The following is a 16007-nucleotide window of genomic DNA, read 5'->3' as shown; positions in this document are numbered from 1 at the left end:
AGCATGTAGCAAGTGGAATGCCTAGTAGCACAAGATTGGAATGAAAAGAAGAGGACGGAAATCGGAGTACGATCGAAATAACAACAGAGTTGCACGGGTAATGGAGTATGTAAAAGATAACGGCAAAATGTACAAATGATATATTTAATGTGTGAGTTTCTTATTTTACTAAGCCACTGTATGATTTCCCAATAAGCACTCATTTGAATATCCCCACAAAGTTTTTGTTCCCTACATTTGCTGTCGCTGCCTAAAAAGAGGCGGAGCAGAGTCAGTCCTAGGAACGTCGTTGCAATGCCGGGAGATGGGTCGTTAGTTGATGCAGCCTAGCTAGAAAGGAGATGTCAAGTGGAGTGTTCTGATGAGGCGACTTTCGGTGTGGCAGTCGCTGTTAATGGGTAGAACACGTCGGATGTTCGGGTGCTGGGTGGACATCAGAGTTAGATGGCCCGGTAGGTCGACGGAGCTACAGAGGTCAGCGTGCCAGATGTTTTGATGAGGAGCGTAGCACAGACTGCGACAAAGGCGGCACAACGAGCAGAAAAAGTGAAGGGACGACCGTTTAAACGTGATATGAGTTTGATGGATGGCACTTATACAGAGAGATGTAAGTAGTATGTAGCACCACTTAAAAGTGAAACGCCTGTGAACAGAAAATTGAATTGAAGAAAACAGGGAGGGAAACAGAGAAGAATCACAATCACAACAAAATTGGAAGAATCATGAAGTATGTAAAGGAAAATTGAAGGAAGATGTCCAAATAATGTATTAATTTATAGTTTTCATATTTTACAAAGGGACTGTGTAGCGTTGCATGAAACAATAAATTGGTTCTCCCTACCTGGGTTCTCGTTTACTGACGGTTTATTTTTGATATTAGGCCATCATAGTGACCCAGGATCTGACTTCAGTTAGAGCAGACAAATGATGGTTATTGAATGATTGCTGTTGAAATATACATCCTGACTATTCTCGTATATTATTATCGACTTGAATCGCTCTAGGGAATAACGGAATTAGATAAGTCAAATACGAGAAAGGATTTCGAATACATATATTTTGCATGATCATTGATCTAAACAGATAATCAGAGGAATGAAGAGAAGAAAAGAGAGCGAAGCGAAATGACGCGCGATGGAAGATGCGTGTAAGCCAAATTCATTTAATCAAGCGTTGATCAATATTTATAGTCACAAAAAAACAAGCTACAGACATGTGATGAGTAGGATAAGAAGTGCACACACATACGCTCATATAAAAAAGTCAGGGTTGACAAGTGAATAATTACCATGGTCAAAACGTGAATGAATAAATTGGCCTGTCCAGAAGTTAAAATAAGTTATGTGGGTTTTACATAGTACCCGACACAGCACCATTATATTGTCGTTGAATTCACTATTTTGCGTTCCTCAAGTTGATTGATTTGCTATTATAAATAGAATAAATTTTTAGCTTTTTGGAATTGTTTGGGAAACTTTTAAAGCTCTCCTAACAAGAACCACCTCTATAAATCATATAGCTGAAGTTGAGATGAATTTACATTCCGTCTTCGTATTACCAGTAGCACACATAATGCAAGTATGAAAAAAGCGGAAGATTGCTTTTCAGATACTTCAACGGGGTATTATAAAGGGAGTTCATATATGCGAACGTAAAACTTCCTGTACCATTATATCAAGTCATTTATTTAAATGATCACTTTGAAAGTCGGATAGATTAAGTCAAGTTACACCTGAAAATTAATGAATATATATAATACTAGTTAGATGTAAGCTCCCATTACTGTATAATAAACAACATTGGTCATTAAGCATTTTTACTATATTTACATTTCATTATATATATTACGTAATGGTTGACAGATAAAATTAATCATGAAGATGAAATTATTGGAACAAGTATAATGAGTTTTTCTTTTTTCGAATTGAATTTTGCTTCTGCTAAATCAGTTTCAATTTTACAAGGTAAAAGAAGATCTAACGGATGAAATCCAACGGATGAATCCATAACTTCCAATTTAACTCGATTCTATAAAATTTTATATTTTAGAAGATAAATAATAAAAAAAAATCAGATATTGAAAAAAGGTCGTACGTTTCATATCTAGTTATTAATGTATGAAATAATTCCTAATGAAACAAATTTTTCGAAAGAAAGAATAATATTATTGCCGAGGTAGTTTATGAGATAACAAGAAAAATCAGTCGTTACTATGTTTACAGATGATAGATGAAAATCGATATATCATTGAGTAAAAGATTCATTTTATATTCTTTAAAATTTAAGCCATTCATAATTAATTGTAGAACCATATTATTTGCTATATTATTGTACTATTCTCACTGCTTTCGATTCCCCACTATTCTTATCGATTTATCTGTTGGTAGTTCAATGACTGTTTCTTTAAATATTCGGCCCACAGCACTCTCATATTCTTCAAACAGATTAGCCATGATTCGCTTGAGCACAGCATATAGGTTTGATTATCTGTATCAGGTGGGTTCTTCACTCAATGATTTCATGTAGACATTTAATTACGTGAAGAGAATTTTCACCAGTTACAGAATCAGTGGAATCTAGGGAAACTCGAGAACCATTTAGTTCTTATTCAAGGATCGATGCCAATGTCAACCCTCTCCCAACCATATATAGAATCCAATCCATTAGCATTGAGTAATATAAGATTGGACCACCAAACTGGGTACTTTATTTCTTTCAGTTATGTTATTATGTCAAATGGATTACACAATCATTACTGAAGTAAATATCATCATAAAAACACAAACTTAAATATGCAAAATGTTTATTACAGAAATCGTTCTCAGGCACGAATTAATGTGTAACTGTTTATTCAGTGAGTCAAAATCCACAGAAACATTTTACTCGTTTAAACTTTGCATTTAAGATTACTTTAAATTGTTACTAATTTCCATTTATAATCAAATGATGAAATCGTTTATCAAAATGCAATGAATTCCATGTGGCAGCTAATAGAATTTTAATTTTTAAATAAAATATGGCCGATTAATAAAATAATATTGAATAATTATACATATGGTAGATATATATTTATAGTTATACTTAAAATTACATACAGATATACTATAGTGCAACAATTCGTTGCCAAGAGATTTCTTCACTGAATTTTAATTTTATTTTAGTGTTTAAATTGGAATATGTAAATATATGTATTAACATTCACTTAGTGTTGTTTTACTCGTATCTTCCCATTGTTATTTAGGACTGTAATTGATCAGTTTCTTATTGGCATATGTGCATACTATGCATATTGCCTCGATTTAGCCTTAAGTCACAAGGTTTTTAAGCAATTGTGGATAGTGGCTAGCAGTGGAATCCAGGATGCACGTTTCGTACAGCTGACGAGTCCCAAATAGGACGAAACGCGCGTCCTGGATTCCACTGTTAGTCACCATCCATCCTTGCTCATATATATTAACAGTTTTGAAATCTTCATATGTGTACGAACAGAACAATGATTACTTTAATAGTTAGTGTGAATAATTGAAACTAAGGTACTTTTAAAGATTAGAGTTAAAGATGTTCAGCAGGTCTTAAATTGCTGATATAATGTACTACTATTGCTATTAGATATTATTGATGTTAATTAACACACAGAACTCACTCACCCTGCTCTACTAAAATACAAACTATGCCATTTCCTGTGTACGAACTATTATTACTATCTAAAGGAAATTAGTGTTCAATTTCATCGACTAACAGTAAAAATGTCGATTATTTAGTCTACATGGTTACAGTCCACCGTTTTGTCAATGAAAAGTCAGTTGATTTAAAGTATCAAGTCTGTAACCTTAATTTATATTGGTGTTTTTATTTATTTAGTAAGTAATTATTTTAATAATTTTATAATAGTACTATTTTAGCATTAAATTTGGCAGTACATTTTATGTAGTCACTAAAATAAACTTTAATCTGTGTATTAAGTGTGTATGAGAAATAAACTAAATAAATAATAATTCACTGACAAACTGAAAAGCAGTTTAAAATAAATGAGTCCATGAGGGATTGAACTACAATCTTTCTTATTTTGTTTTTGTATACTTCAACTGTAGTGGTATTGGATCCTAACCTCAATCCTCGAAGCTGAACGTGAGATAACTGGGAAAATAGACTTTCAACATGTAATACTAAGAGAAGGTCAATAATGGTGGACGCGGTAATATTCATTCTAAGTTCAATTCATCGGATAGCATGGCTCGGATTTGCAGGAGTGGTTGGAGTTATGTAACATCACTTTTATTCACATAAAGTATATTGTTATATCTCCAACCTAAATGTGTTCTCTATCGTATGTTGGTAATTGTTACGATACAGTGAGTCAGTGTAGACAATGACGTGACTTCCACGTAAGATCTTATAGATTAGGTAGTTACATCATGACAAATCTGCAATCTTATGATTAGATCTACTATTAAAGCAGTACTAATAACGAAGTAGACCATAATTCTAAACAGCCACGTACTTCTTTAAGAATGAAACATCACTAAGCGGAAAATTCTTTCCATAAAACCGTACTTAAATGCAAATAGCCTATTGATTAAGGAAAGCATGAACATTTAGTTTTTCAGCATTCTGGCTTTGAATCGGATTTAATCACATCAGTGGTGGAGAAGATTTGTAGCTCAGGTGGATGATTTTGGTGGAGTTTTGTTTTCTGAGCTCAGAAAACAAAACTCCACCAAAATCACATCAGTATTTTAAGATGGGTAATAACCGTGTCGAGTGTGAGACAGTTACTCACCGAAGACAATAACAGATGATTGCGCAATATTGTAGATTGGTTGAAGTTAGGCATTATCACTACTTCGTGCTGGCTCAGTGGTCTCGAGTTTAAACGTTCACGCGCGAGATCAAAGGTCTTGGCTCTGAGTCCCGTGCGCGGTAACGTGGATAAGTACTGACGAGGAGTCACGCAATTGGGCGAAACGACTGTCCAGTGCTTCCAGGTTTTCAATTGTGGTCTAACATTGATCGATTCATGATTTCAGTTAAAACCTCAACAATCTCCACAACTTCATACTGAGTAATAAATAACTGATTCATTGTTACACATCTTAACATTTGCATTTTCAGAGCCCATGTAACAAACAGAAGGTTATTTGAATGAATCCCTTTGAAATACAAAAATAATGTTTTATTTTTCAGATTAAAATATAATGGTCTAATGAAAATTTTATGATGAAAAGAAATCATTTTGCATAATTTCTTACAGCCAGAAAATAATACGCACTAAGTGTGAATCAGGTCAATTGGTTGATGTTTGTGTTAATTTATCAACCAATTAAAGTTTCGAAAAAGTCAACCAATTGATTTTAACTTGGTAGGCAATGAAGTGAAACTCTTGGATTCAGTTCCAAATTAAGGTCCAAAATTTGCATTGACTGATGAAATCGCACTCAAAACAAAACAATTTCACATTATAACTGAGCTCTTATTAGATTTTCAACTAGTATTAGTATTCTTTGGCAGATTTCATTTTCCTGGTTTAAAAATTTTCTATTTAGATGGTTTATGCAGACTATTTCAATTTTAGAGATAGATTTGCGGTTGAAAAGTCACTCAAAAACGATACAGTGTACTGTTGATTAATGTTAATTTTGTACTGCCCGACCATGAGATAGGATCTAAGAACTTTAATTCTTATGCTCAGCATGCTAAATCTTAGACTACTAACTTGAGTAAAGTATCTCATGTTTTCGGATTCATTTAAATAAAATACTATTTCTGAAGATTTATATTATCGTAATTTATCAGGATGTTCTTTATTTAACTCACTATTGTTAAATCGACGTTGCACTGTTTCCCAGACTTTATACCGGGTAATGCGAAAGTTAATTTCAATTGATTCACCTTATTTGATTGTTTAGTTAAATTAGAATTAATTACTTTAGCGGACCATGAAATTGAATTTATGATTCCTAATGTTGTATCATGTGAATTCACTGATGTTTCGTTTATCTCTTCAATCAGAACTTTCTCATTTGAACTAAATGATGATTTTTGATCATAGTTTGATTGATCTGTGGAAAGTTTAAATGATTTTAATGAACTCGAACATAAATCAATATCATGATCGCTAACAGCATGATCATCATCATCATTCACAGTTGATCTATAATTTTTTAATTCCATTAAAGTTTCTGGTGTTAAATTTTTTATCCAATCAACTTCATGATTAATTTTTTTATTTGTTTTAATTGGTTTAATGAAATAACCAATTGATTTAAATACTTGTTGTTCACTTCCATATTTATTAGATGATTTTAATAATTTTGGACGTATAGGATTATTAGAATATTTTACACTATAAGATTCAATTGTTGTTAAAGATTTTTCATTTTCTAAATAATTTAAACCAAGCCAAATAAGTTGATAACGATTATCATTGTGTATAGATTGGCAATAAACTATTTCTTCATTATGTATTTGATCATTTTTCAATGATTCATTAAAATTATGCTCAATAAATACTTTTGGATTGAAAGTTAATGTGATAGCATTCACTATAAAGAATATAAAATATTGACAAAGTTTAAAATAATTATTACTGAGTAACTTTATATTATTAATACTTAGACATTTCAAGATCGACCCTGAACTCAAAGAAAATATCAGAAGGGGTTTTGTGGAGATTTTAGAAATTTCACTGATTGAAATCATGAGTCAATTGAAGCTAGACCATCATGGAAAACCTGAAAGAACTGGACGGCCGTTTCATCCTAGTATGGGACCCCACAGCAGTGCGCATCCACGATCCCGCACCCCGCAGGACTCGAACCCAGTCCCGTGCCAGGTGCTTAACCAACTAGACCACTTAGCCGGCCAGCATCCTACAGTGTTAATGTATAACTTCAACCAATCCACGAAGTTGCGCCACCGTACACCATTGTCTTCAGTGAGTTGATATCTCACAACAGATCTGGTTGAACTCCACTGGTAACTCACTGCTGAGGAGTCCCATACTATGATGAAACGGCCGTCCAGTGCTTCCAGGTTTTCCATGGTGGTCTAGCTTCAATGACTCATGATTTCAATCAAGGAAAATACACAATTAGTATTTAATTCCTAAAATTACTGTAATAAAGTAAATATGTTCCATTTAATGTATATGATTATGATCTTAACCAGAAAGACTATGAAAACTTTACGACCGAACCATGTAGTTTAGAGGAAACAACACTTCTAAAATCTCTGTCATTTCAAAGTGTGTTTCATTTTTTTATTTTAAGTTTTACTATGAACTATAGTACTGATTACCAAGTCAACATGTGTGAAATAAAACCATCTTCCTTCGATGTTTTAGGATTTTTTAATTTTCTAAAGAATCTTAAAACAACACAGAATTAAAGTATATTACAAAACAACGAACACACTTCGAAATACTTTAGTTCGCTTAAAAGAAAAAATCCCTTTCATATCCACACAGAACTACATTTACAAATTAGATTGTATCGATGTGATGCCTTCTATATTAGAGAGTCATCTCGAGAAATCTTGACTAGAGCCAAGGAACGTATTAGGTACACAAAGAAACCACCTAACAATCCCGTAGAATTGGATAAACTTCAAATTAAATCGGCAATAGCAGTTCATGCCATTTTCAACAACCACCAAATCGATTTTAAAAATATCAAAATATTGCAAAAAGGCTTTTCCAATTACAAAGAAAGGAGAGTAGCTGAAGCATTCCATATAATGTTTAATCCTACTTCTCTCAATAGAAAAGAAGGCCTTACCATATATCCTGCTTGGACTATCTATCCTAACCATTCAGTCTGATCACATTTACAATTCACACTACATCTTACAAATTAAACTCTATCCTTTCTCACCATAAATGTCACAATTTTTCATCCTTAAACAGTACATACATACACACAAATTTACATACACATCACTTATGAATCACTTTGACCGAAATGACATGACATTAACTTGTTCAGACCAGTTTTTGATTGATCACATATTATTATTATTGTTCCGTTGTACTATTTAAACTTGGATTAATTTTAATCTGGTTATTTATTCTCTGAAGAAGTGACTTACACTGAGTAACGAAACGTCAGAAAACCTAATTTTTCTACTCATTGAGATATTACAAATATATTATTTATTTACAACAATCTACCCAATGCTCAACTTATTCGAAATTATCAAATCAAACCTTGGTAATGATACCTATAAAACTCTCAAGTCCCACGCCAAGCACTTATCTTTCAGACAGCTTATTCGTCATGCAGAGGTTAACACTCATAAATGCATTCAGTTTGTTTCAGTGCACAACCATTTTTTATCACCTTTACGAAACGTCTAGACAATGTTTTCTTTAACTTTCAAACTAATATTTTGACAACTTTAGAAAACAAAACATGGTTCAATAACATTTTGGATGAGAGAAATTCAACAGTTTTTCACTCAGTTACCTTCGTTTATCATAAATATGTCACCACATTTCACAGGAATTGGAGTATCTGATGATTCAGGTTCTGGAATAATTGACCATTCACAAAAGTTGACTATTAAAGGTTGTTCGTTCAACTTAATAAAATGAAGTTTTTAAAAGCAAATATATAAGCAAACACTAAAAGGCAATTCACAGTTTTGTTTTTAAGAAACATTAGTTACACGACGTGTACGAAACGTTATAAACTGACGAGTGAAGTTCCGCGTAAAATCTTTAGATTTAAAAAAGTAACATTCGTTTACTAATGTGATAATAAGTTCGTTAATCGAGTAAATATTATCCATGTTATTCTTCAAATTGTGAGTAGTTTAGATATTCGACACACTTTCATATTCATGAATAAAAAGAAAGTGATTAGTCTATAAATAAATAACTAATTATAGAATTACAAGACGTATTCTGCACAAGAAAGCAAAGCAGTCATATCAAACGCGAATATTAGCAATTAACGAAAAAAACAATACGAGCTACCTTGTTGAAAGGAAAGAAGTTCGCACTCTGTAGCTCTCACAACGAAATTGAAAGTTTGAGAATAGGGGATATATTATCAAAGTAAAGTATGGAAAAATATTATAAGAAGCTCATTTCACCATACTGATAGTACTTGTTACAGCTTGCGAGGCTTATAAATAATTGAAATACAACTCAATGTACTCATAAATAATAAGTAGTATTCAATTAACTTCGAAAGGAGGAAACTGTATTTAGTGCGGATTATGAATGGATTTTCAAAACAAAAGAAATAACGATGATCGATAGATGAAATACAATGATACAGTTTAACCGAGTAATGGCTGCTCACGAGAATTTACTATAGTCAAGAACCCATAGTGACTTGAGACCAAAGTGTTGGTTTTGCTTTGTAATAGAGTAACATGCTTAAATACAAATTAATAATATGAAATGGACATAACAAAATGTTACAGACGATTAGAAGGAATCAGTACCTCAACTCAGTCACTCTCCAATCAATTAAGATGTAACTCTCAGGCTCAATTCTAGGACTTCATACAATATCAAATAGAATCTAGAAAATAGACAATCTTGAACTTTTATAGTAAAGCAAAATACATATAGTAGTGACAAGTAGAAAAGTTAAAAACAAGTATACCATTCTATGAATAACTCTTCGATAAAATAAATCAACATATAGTTGAATGTAAAAAGTTTATCCTACTATTTATTAATCAGAAATTGTATATTGTTATTTCTAAAGCATTAATGGGAAACATATGCTCTGTCTTTTCCGTTTACTTTCATTTACAATGACTCTTCGGTCATCCTGAATCAATTAGTATTGTTACGAATTAATTCCAAATATCCTAACCTTTACATAGATGAATTATTCCAATCTTTACACTGAATCTGTTACAAATATATTTGCCTTTATCAATTACTCACAAGTATATTTGAGTGTGCTTTATGCGTTTGCATCATGCTGTGTATGTGTTTATTCACTTCCTGCATTTCTCACGTGCATTGTAAAAACTGAGTCATTTTATTACTGTCTGAGTAGCTGTATTGCCGAACCCCGATGCTTTGCTTAGTCGTAGTATCTTTCATTACTTGTCTGCTTTTCAAAGTTCGAATATCTGTGATATATGTATCCTTAAAACAAGCCTGATATGATTGCTACAATCCAAATTACACCTGACTGAACTTATTAACAATATGTCATTAAAACATAGTAGTGTATAGCATATAAATCATACAAGCCTCTGATCATGAACAATGTTCGTGAGTTACACTTAAGTATTTTAGGTAAGTAGTAAATCCAAAGTATTGATTGTATGCGCAAAGCTAGGGAGTTCCTCATGCCTTTAAAAATCAAAAGGTTACGGTAAATGTTGACATAATAATACATTAAAGTGCAAAATGACAGCACTTATCACTGATTTGCATTTATGAAATATTTCGGAAATGTATGTACAACGAACTGTTTAAAAATCTTCATCGTATCAAAATAGTGATATATGAACAAATAACATTTATTTCAATCAATTCTCTTTGGCTTCAAAATAACTTCAAAAATTAACAAACAATATATTTCATTACCTTCACTTACTTTTTGGGTAAGTTTAACAACAAATCTTATGATAGGTGGAGATATAGTTTTGTGAAAAGACTCCATTTGTCTGTTAATAAATTTTTGGTAGCAAACTGGGTCATTCTCAGACATTTCGTCTAACATTTTCCACAGTCGATTTGCATTATCCAGTATTTTGTTATTGGACATGTTTAACTAAGTAACAAAAAACGGTTGATTATAAGAATTAGTTAGCTGAACACATATGTAGTGTCAATTTCAATCAAGTTATATTATACAACTAATAAGAAACCGGTTGAAACATGGAAGCCAACTGGAATGTTGAACATAAAAGCTCGTAAAACCAACTAGTTTGTATTTCTTAAAAGTTAAACACAAGAATGAAAAGTTAATTGTCCAAGCGTTTTAACTCTACCTTTGTTAAGAGATAACATTTAAGAGTTGTAGCACATTATCAAGACAAGTCTGTAACTATATTTCAGTAGAATTGCTAACTCAGAAGTAGAATAATACAGATAATGCTGTACATCAATCAAGTTGTAAAGAATCACATTGTTCTTCAGATATCCGAAACTGTTGCAAAAGATGAGTGGAGTTTCCACCTGTTGATGCTGTAAAAACTCTAACAAGAGGTCTGTTTATCCTTTACTAAGCTTTCTGTATGTTGAGAAATACGTATTAAATAAATAACCAGGATTGACAACTCCTATAAGGAGTAACTGAACAATGTAGAACTGTTTCGTGATTGTTAAGCTAAAATAAAAAGGAATCCTGATCACATATTCATGAAGAATTGTCCCCAGTTAATCATTCCAAGCAAAAAGAGTGGTAACGAGACCATTGGTCGAACCTTAAAGAACGGACACATTATCCACTTTGTGAGCAATAACACTATGTGAGCACATTCTAAATACCATCTCCAGATCATTCTCATCAGGCAATATTTTGTTTTCACAGGTCTCTGTGATTTAATTAGTTTGACACATCTTGGAATTACCCAAAATACTTCAAAAACATATGGCAATTAATAATCAGTTCACAATTTCAACATACTGTGTGTAGGTCTCCAAATATTTATGTCATCTGCAGAGAGTAGAACAGATGCTTTTACTACAGTTCATAGGTCATTTACATAAAGTAGAAAAGGGAGACGAACGAGGATTGCACCTTGATGCACTCCACATTTTACAGATTCCCACGTTGATGAGGCCCCGTTCACCTATACCTTTTGTCTTTGTTTACTGAGAATGTCACTTATCCAGCTCATAATTTTTATAATGGGTCTTGAAACGATCTAGTTTTAACTCAAGGCCAAAATGAGAGACTTTGTCAAAAGCTTTACTTACATCTGCTGAACCATTTTTACCCCCCGATGCAACCAAAGTTTCCCTTGCAATGAGCAGATTTGCCAAGCGTAAAATGCCTTTCCTAAAACCATACTGTTCTATGGGTAAAAAATTATTCCCATTCACATGGTTTGGAATGGCCATTCAAGTAGTGTTTTCCACACGCTTGACAACTAAATTGATTAGAACAACGGATGATTAGTTACTAACTAAGTCTGTACTACCCGCTCTATAAACTGGACCGATGATCGTGCCTTTCTAGTCCCTTGAGAGTCTCGACTAACGCAAAGACATATCAGGCAGCATTGTCAGAGGTTCGACAATCACATCCGCCGGCGTTTTCATAATCATGGGATCAAGACCATCGGGATTACTGGCCTTGACTGGTTTAAGGTGGTAAAGTAATCGTAAGAGTTTCTTTCTCGATAAAAAGCGGATCAATCGACAAGTCTTCACTATCATCATTGATGGTTGGTCATTTACCATCGCTAGTAAAGAACACAATACTAGAATCTTCCGATGAAACTCGAGCTTTTACAACATCATTTTCTGTCAATATTAACGGATTTAATTGCATCAAAAATGGTGGAATTCCATCACTTCTACGATATACCCTATTGATAAACATACTTCAATGCTTTACTCTACGTCCAAGAAGCTCATTGACCTTTTAGCTTTCCATTATAGAGATTTGTTACGTCTACATAGGGATAAGCACAGTATTAACAAGGACGTGACTAAGCCAAGTGTGAGGAAAACTAAAAGTAGTTGGTAAATCATAGTAGGATGCTGTCCTTAGCCCTTAAGAATATATCACGTTTTCCCTTAAAGAACTCCAAAGAAGTCTCTTGGATTAGCTCAGCCGGCAGCCAATTCCGGTATTTGACCATCCTCAAGGAGTAGAAATGGTAAGACTATGAATTATGGACGACCTTTAAGCGACGCTAGACTGATCTTGAGTGTCCACTTAACAACCAGGACCAAATTAGGGTTGTGACCCTGTGTGAGGCAATAGAATTATAATTTACAGTTGGTAATTAAGCTTAGAAACTAAATTTCGGGTTCTCATCAGGAGGCGACATCAGTTATAATACCGAATCTCTATTTATTCAAATAGATGAGTGAATTTCGCGTCAAAATCCGACACCTGTTATCCTACATGTGATTGGTTCGTCCATATATTATAGTCTCGCCGTAGAAACTACTCTTACGGAGAAAACATTCAATAACATATCATACAAATCCTGTCTTTATTATGAGTTCTACGTTTATTTACGGATTACCGGTAGCTTTAGTCATTAATGACTTTAAAGACTTGTTTGGCACTCAAGAGTCTGGTTGTTATGATTTAAATCCTTGCTCGAATACTTGAACTTCGAACGGATTCAGTTTTATTTAGCAACATGTAATGTATAGAATAGACCTGAACTCTTGTATACGTAGTCTACGAAGTGATTTTCATGTTGAAAAAACTGGACCTTTTAGCACTGATCTTACCAATAAACTAAATATTTTGGTAATCCTGAAGTAAAACTGTTTCTTTTTATACTGTAGTGTTAACTATGCTATTTAAATAAATGGCTTTGTAGTCCCTGGAGTTTTGCTCGCCCTATTTGTTTTACTCAAAATAGCCTTAGCTAGATGCTCTTGTCCAATCAATCGTATTTGATTAAGTTTGGGTGCCCTATACTTTAAATCTCAAACGATAACTACTTAGCCTAGATTGCGTAAACTCCAGTACATTTATTTGCAGCTAAAATATAACTGTGCGTCCAACTATTCTTGATGTCCGGTTTCTTTGGCTTTGACATCATTGTGTAGGATGAGATTTTAGATAGTACCATTTCTGGTTGGTATATGTACACTACCACAGCTTCACCTTTTTATGATGAGTTAGTACATAACTAATTTTATCATTCCATAACCTTTGCTTCCGTCGTTTTAAAGCTCGTCCTCCCTTAATCAATATATAAGGTATAGTTTACTCTTGAATAGAACTTTCTCGTGAGACGACCATGGTGGATTCATGGCAGCTTGCGGTTATGTGAACATGCGTATGATTATCTTGAAATCGAGACATTCAATCTAGTGACAACAGAGACCTTTTCAACATTCGAAGCTAAAAAGATTATTTGTAGAAAAATATTATCAAGTGTAAAAGAGCTATTAATATTGGAACCGCTGAAGAAAACAGTTTCTGATAAAACTTGCCATCTATAAAGTTTACAACATTTTATATTTGTCTGGGAAACATCAACACCTTTTCGTCGTATACTGCTACTGTAGTTATTTTGCTGACTTTCGACAAGGAATACACCGATATTGCAGGATTGTAATTGTCAGAATGCATTCAAATAATGGAGTGCGACCACTACCATATGGACATATTTATGATGTGCGGTTGAATGGTGAGTGTCGATTTTCCTTAACCTTGGTGAGGATCGACAAGCTTTTCATTATCCACTGACACGACCTCCAGATGGTTTGACTAGAGCTCTTGACACTAATCTAATACCTCCAGCCTCTAAAAAGTGTATTACACATGTATGTGTGTAATTATGTAAGTAATACAATGGATTTGCTATTGCTTACCATAGTGGCGGTGAACACTTCTTATCACAGTGATAAGTCAGTTATCTTTTAAAGGGTCAAGGTGAAAATGACCTATGAGCCCAGAATTCTTTCGGAACATTACCATGGTTTACCAAAAGGTTTATTCAAATAAATTAATGTCTCATGAAATTACAGTGATCACCAAGATCAATTTATATGGATTAGAGACAGACTTTAAAGATAATGAAACTAAGTTGTTCAAGGTGGCATTTAAAACTACGGATAAAAGGGTTAGATATCAAAAAATGAATGTAAACTGCAATGACAAGGGATGTTTGTCCGAAAAGAATTGTCGTTCACTGACTGTATAAAAGAGTCGGAAATTGAAAAGGATATGGGGCTAAGATCAGATGATGAATAGTAAGGTGACATGAACGTACGTTTTTCAGTAGTGACCCTTCGGGAGCAAATAATATCGAAGCCACTTTGAGCGCAGCTAGTTCCACAGACAGATTCTGTCAGGTCTGATGTGATCCTCATGACAGAAGTCTGGCTGATAAAGTCTATGGACGACAGAGAACTGGAATTCAGGAATTTCATATTCATATGAGCTAGCTGGATTATGAAATGTGGCTTGGTTTTTTGAAAACAATATTCCATTTAGTGTCGTTAAATGCATACCCTATGAAATAAAAATGTATGAGTTGATATTTAAAAGATAAGAGTTTCAGATTTCGACTTTCGAATCCCATGTGAAATCTAATACTCTCAAACCTACCAGATTCATCATTATCGACTACACCATCCATTTCTCGAGACGCTAAAACACAAAAATCTGAATTTTAATCAATACCTTTCCATTGCTGACATCACAGCATCTATCCGCAATTTAATTTACATCCACCAACATCGAAGCAGACCATAACTGTCCTCAAGACGTCCTATGCTGGTAGACCTGATGGCATCACCCGTAAAATATGGTACAAGAGAAGTTTCATTATTTTTTTAAACTGTTCAACCAGTTTATGTACTATGGGGCCTATCCATCCTTATATAGCACGTTGCTTACCACTCCTAGATTCAAAACGGGACCGCGTGGCGATATTACTAACTATAGGCCCATCAACTTGACCTCTGTGATATCAATAATCATGGAAAAATCATCCGCACACAGCCATTATCATTCTTTCTTTCTGCAAGTCAAATTAGTTCAACATAGGTTTATGACTAAACATGCTTCACATCACACTTGGGATATTTCGATAAAATTGCTCAGAGAAAAGATGCTAGTCAATCAATGATAATTCTGTAATCCCTTATTAGTAAGGTCTTCGATGGTGCCTCACACAGCCTTTCTCGTCATTCGGCATACTGAAATCCCCTTTTGTCATGGCTCAAGTTCTTTAAGGCGAAATGTGGCCAAATGTTTAGCTTTAGGACTTGCAATTCTTAGCCTGTGAATGTAGCCAGTGGTTTGATTAAAGGGAGTGTAATTGGCGCATTACTCTTCCTACTTTTCACTATTGACGTGTACTCACTCTATCAGCGTAGTAAACGT

At 33.7% G+C, this 16007-nt stretch overlaps 1 protein-coding gene across 3 annotated transcripts; it reads right to left on the bottom strand.

The window, feature by feature from the left end:
- Positions 1-1801: 1801 nt before the first annotated feature.
- PIH1D2_1 (PIH1 domain-containing protein 2) lies at positions 1802-13262 on the bottom strand. Of its 3 annotated transcripts, XM_051209617.1 has the most exons (6): positions 13180-13261; positions 10569-10745; positions 8463-8577; positions 5815-6542; positions 4781-5150; positions 1802-2028 (listed from the first exon to the last, which is right to left on the bottom strand). In XM_051209617.1, exons 2-5 carry the CDS (start codon positions 10737-10739, stop codon positions 5109-5111), a joined length of 1056 nt encoding a protein of 351 aa, XP_051075075.1. In that variant the 5' UTR covers positions 10740-10745; positions 13180-13261; the 3' UTR covers positions 1802-2028; positions 4781-5108. The 3 variants fall into 3 exon arrangements, with proteins under 3 accessions (XP_051075075.1, XP_012795467.1, XP_051075074.1); XM_012940013.3 differs by lacking the exon at positions 4781-5150; XM_051209618.1 differs by lacking the exons at positions 4781-5150; positions 5815-6542; positions 8463-8577 and having other exon boundaries at positions 13180-13262.
- Between the last annotated feature and the right edge of the window lie 2745 nt (positions 13263-16007).

Source organism: Schistosoma haematobium, chromosome 1, assembly GCF_000699445.3.
Source record: "Schistosoma haematobium chromosome 1, whole genome shotgun sequence".
Lineage (NCBI taxonomy): Eukaryota > Metazoa > Platyhelminthes > Trematoda > Strigeidida > Schistosomatidae > Schistosoma > Schistosoma haematobium.
Note: the sequence above shows the minus strand (reverse complement) of the source record. Positions and strands in the feature narration are given on the sequence as shown.

Bases quoted from the DNA above. Each gene is read 5' to 3' on its own strand.
- PIH1D2_1 (XM_012940013.3), bottom strand. From the start codon at position 10,739: ATGTCCAATAACAAAATACTGGATAATGCAAATCGACTGTGGAAAATG. The intron at 6,543-8,462 runs GTAACTGAGTGA...TATTCTTTATAG, and splicing joins CATATTTATGATAAACGAAG to TGAATGCTATCACATTAACT. The intron at 2,029-5,814 runs GTGAGTTAAATA...AAAATTTTATAG, and splicing joins GCAACGTCGATTTAACAATA to AATCGAGTTAAATTGGAAGT.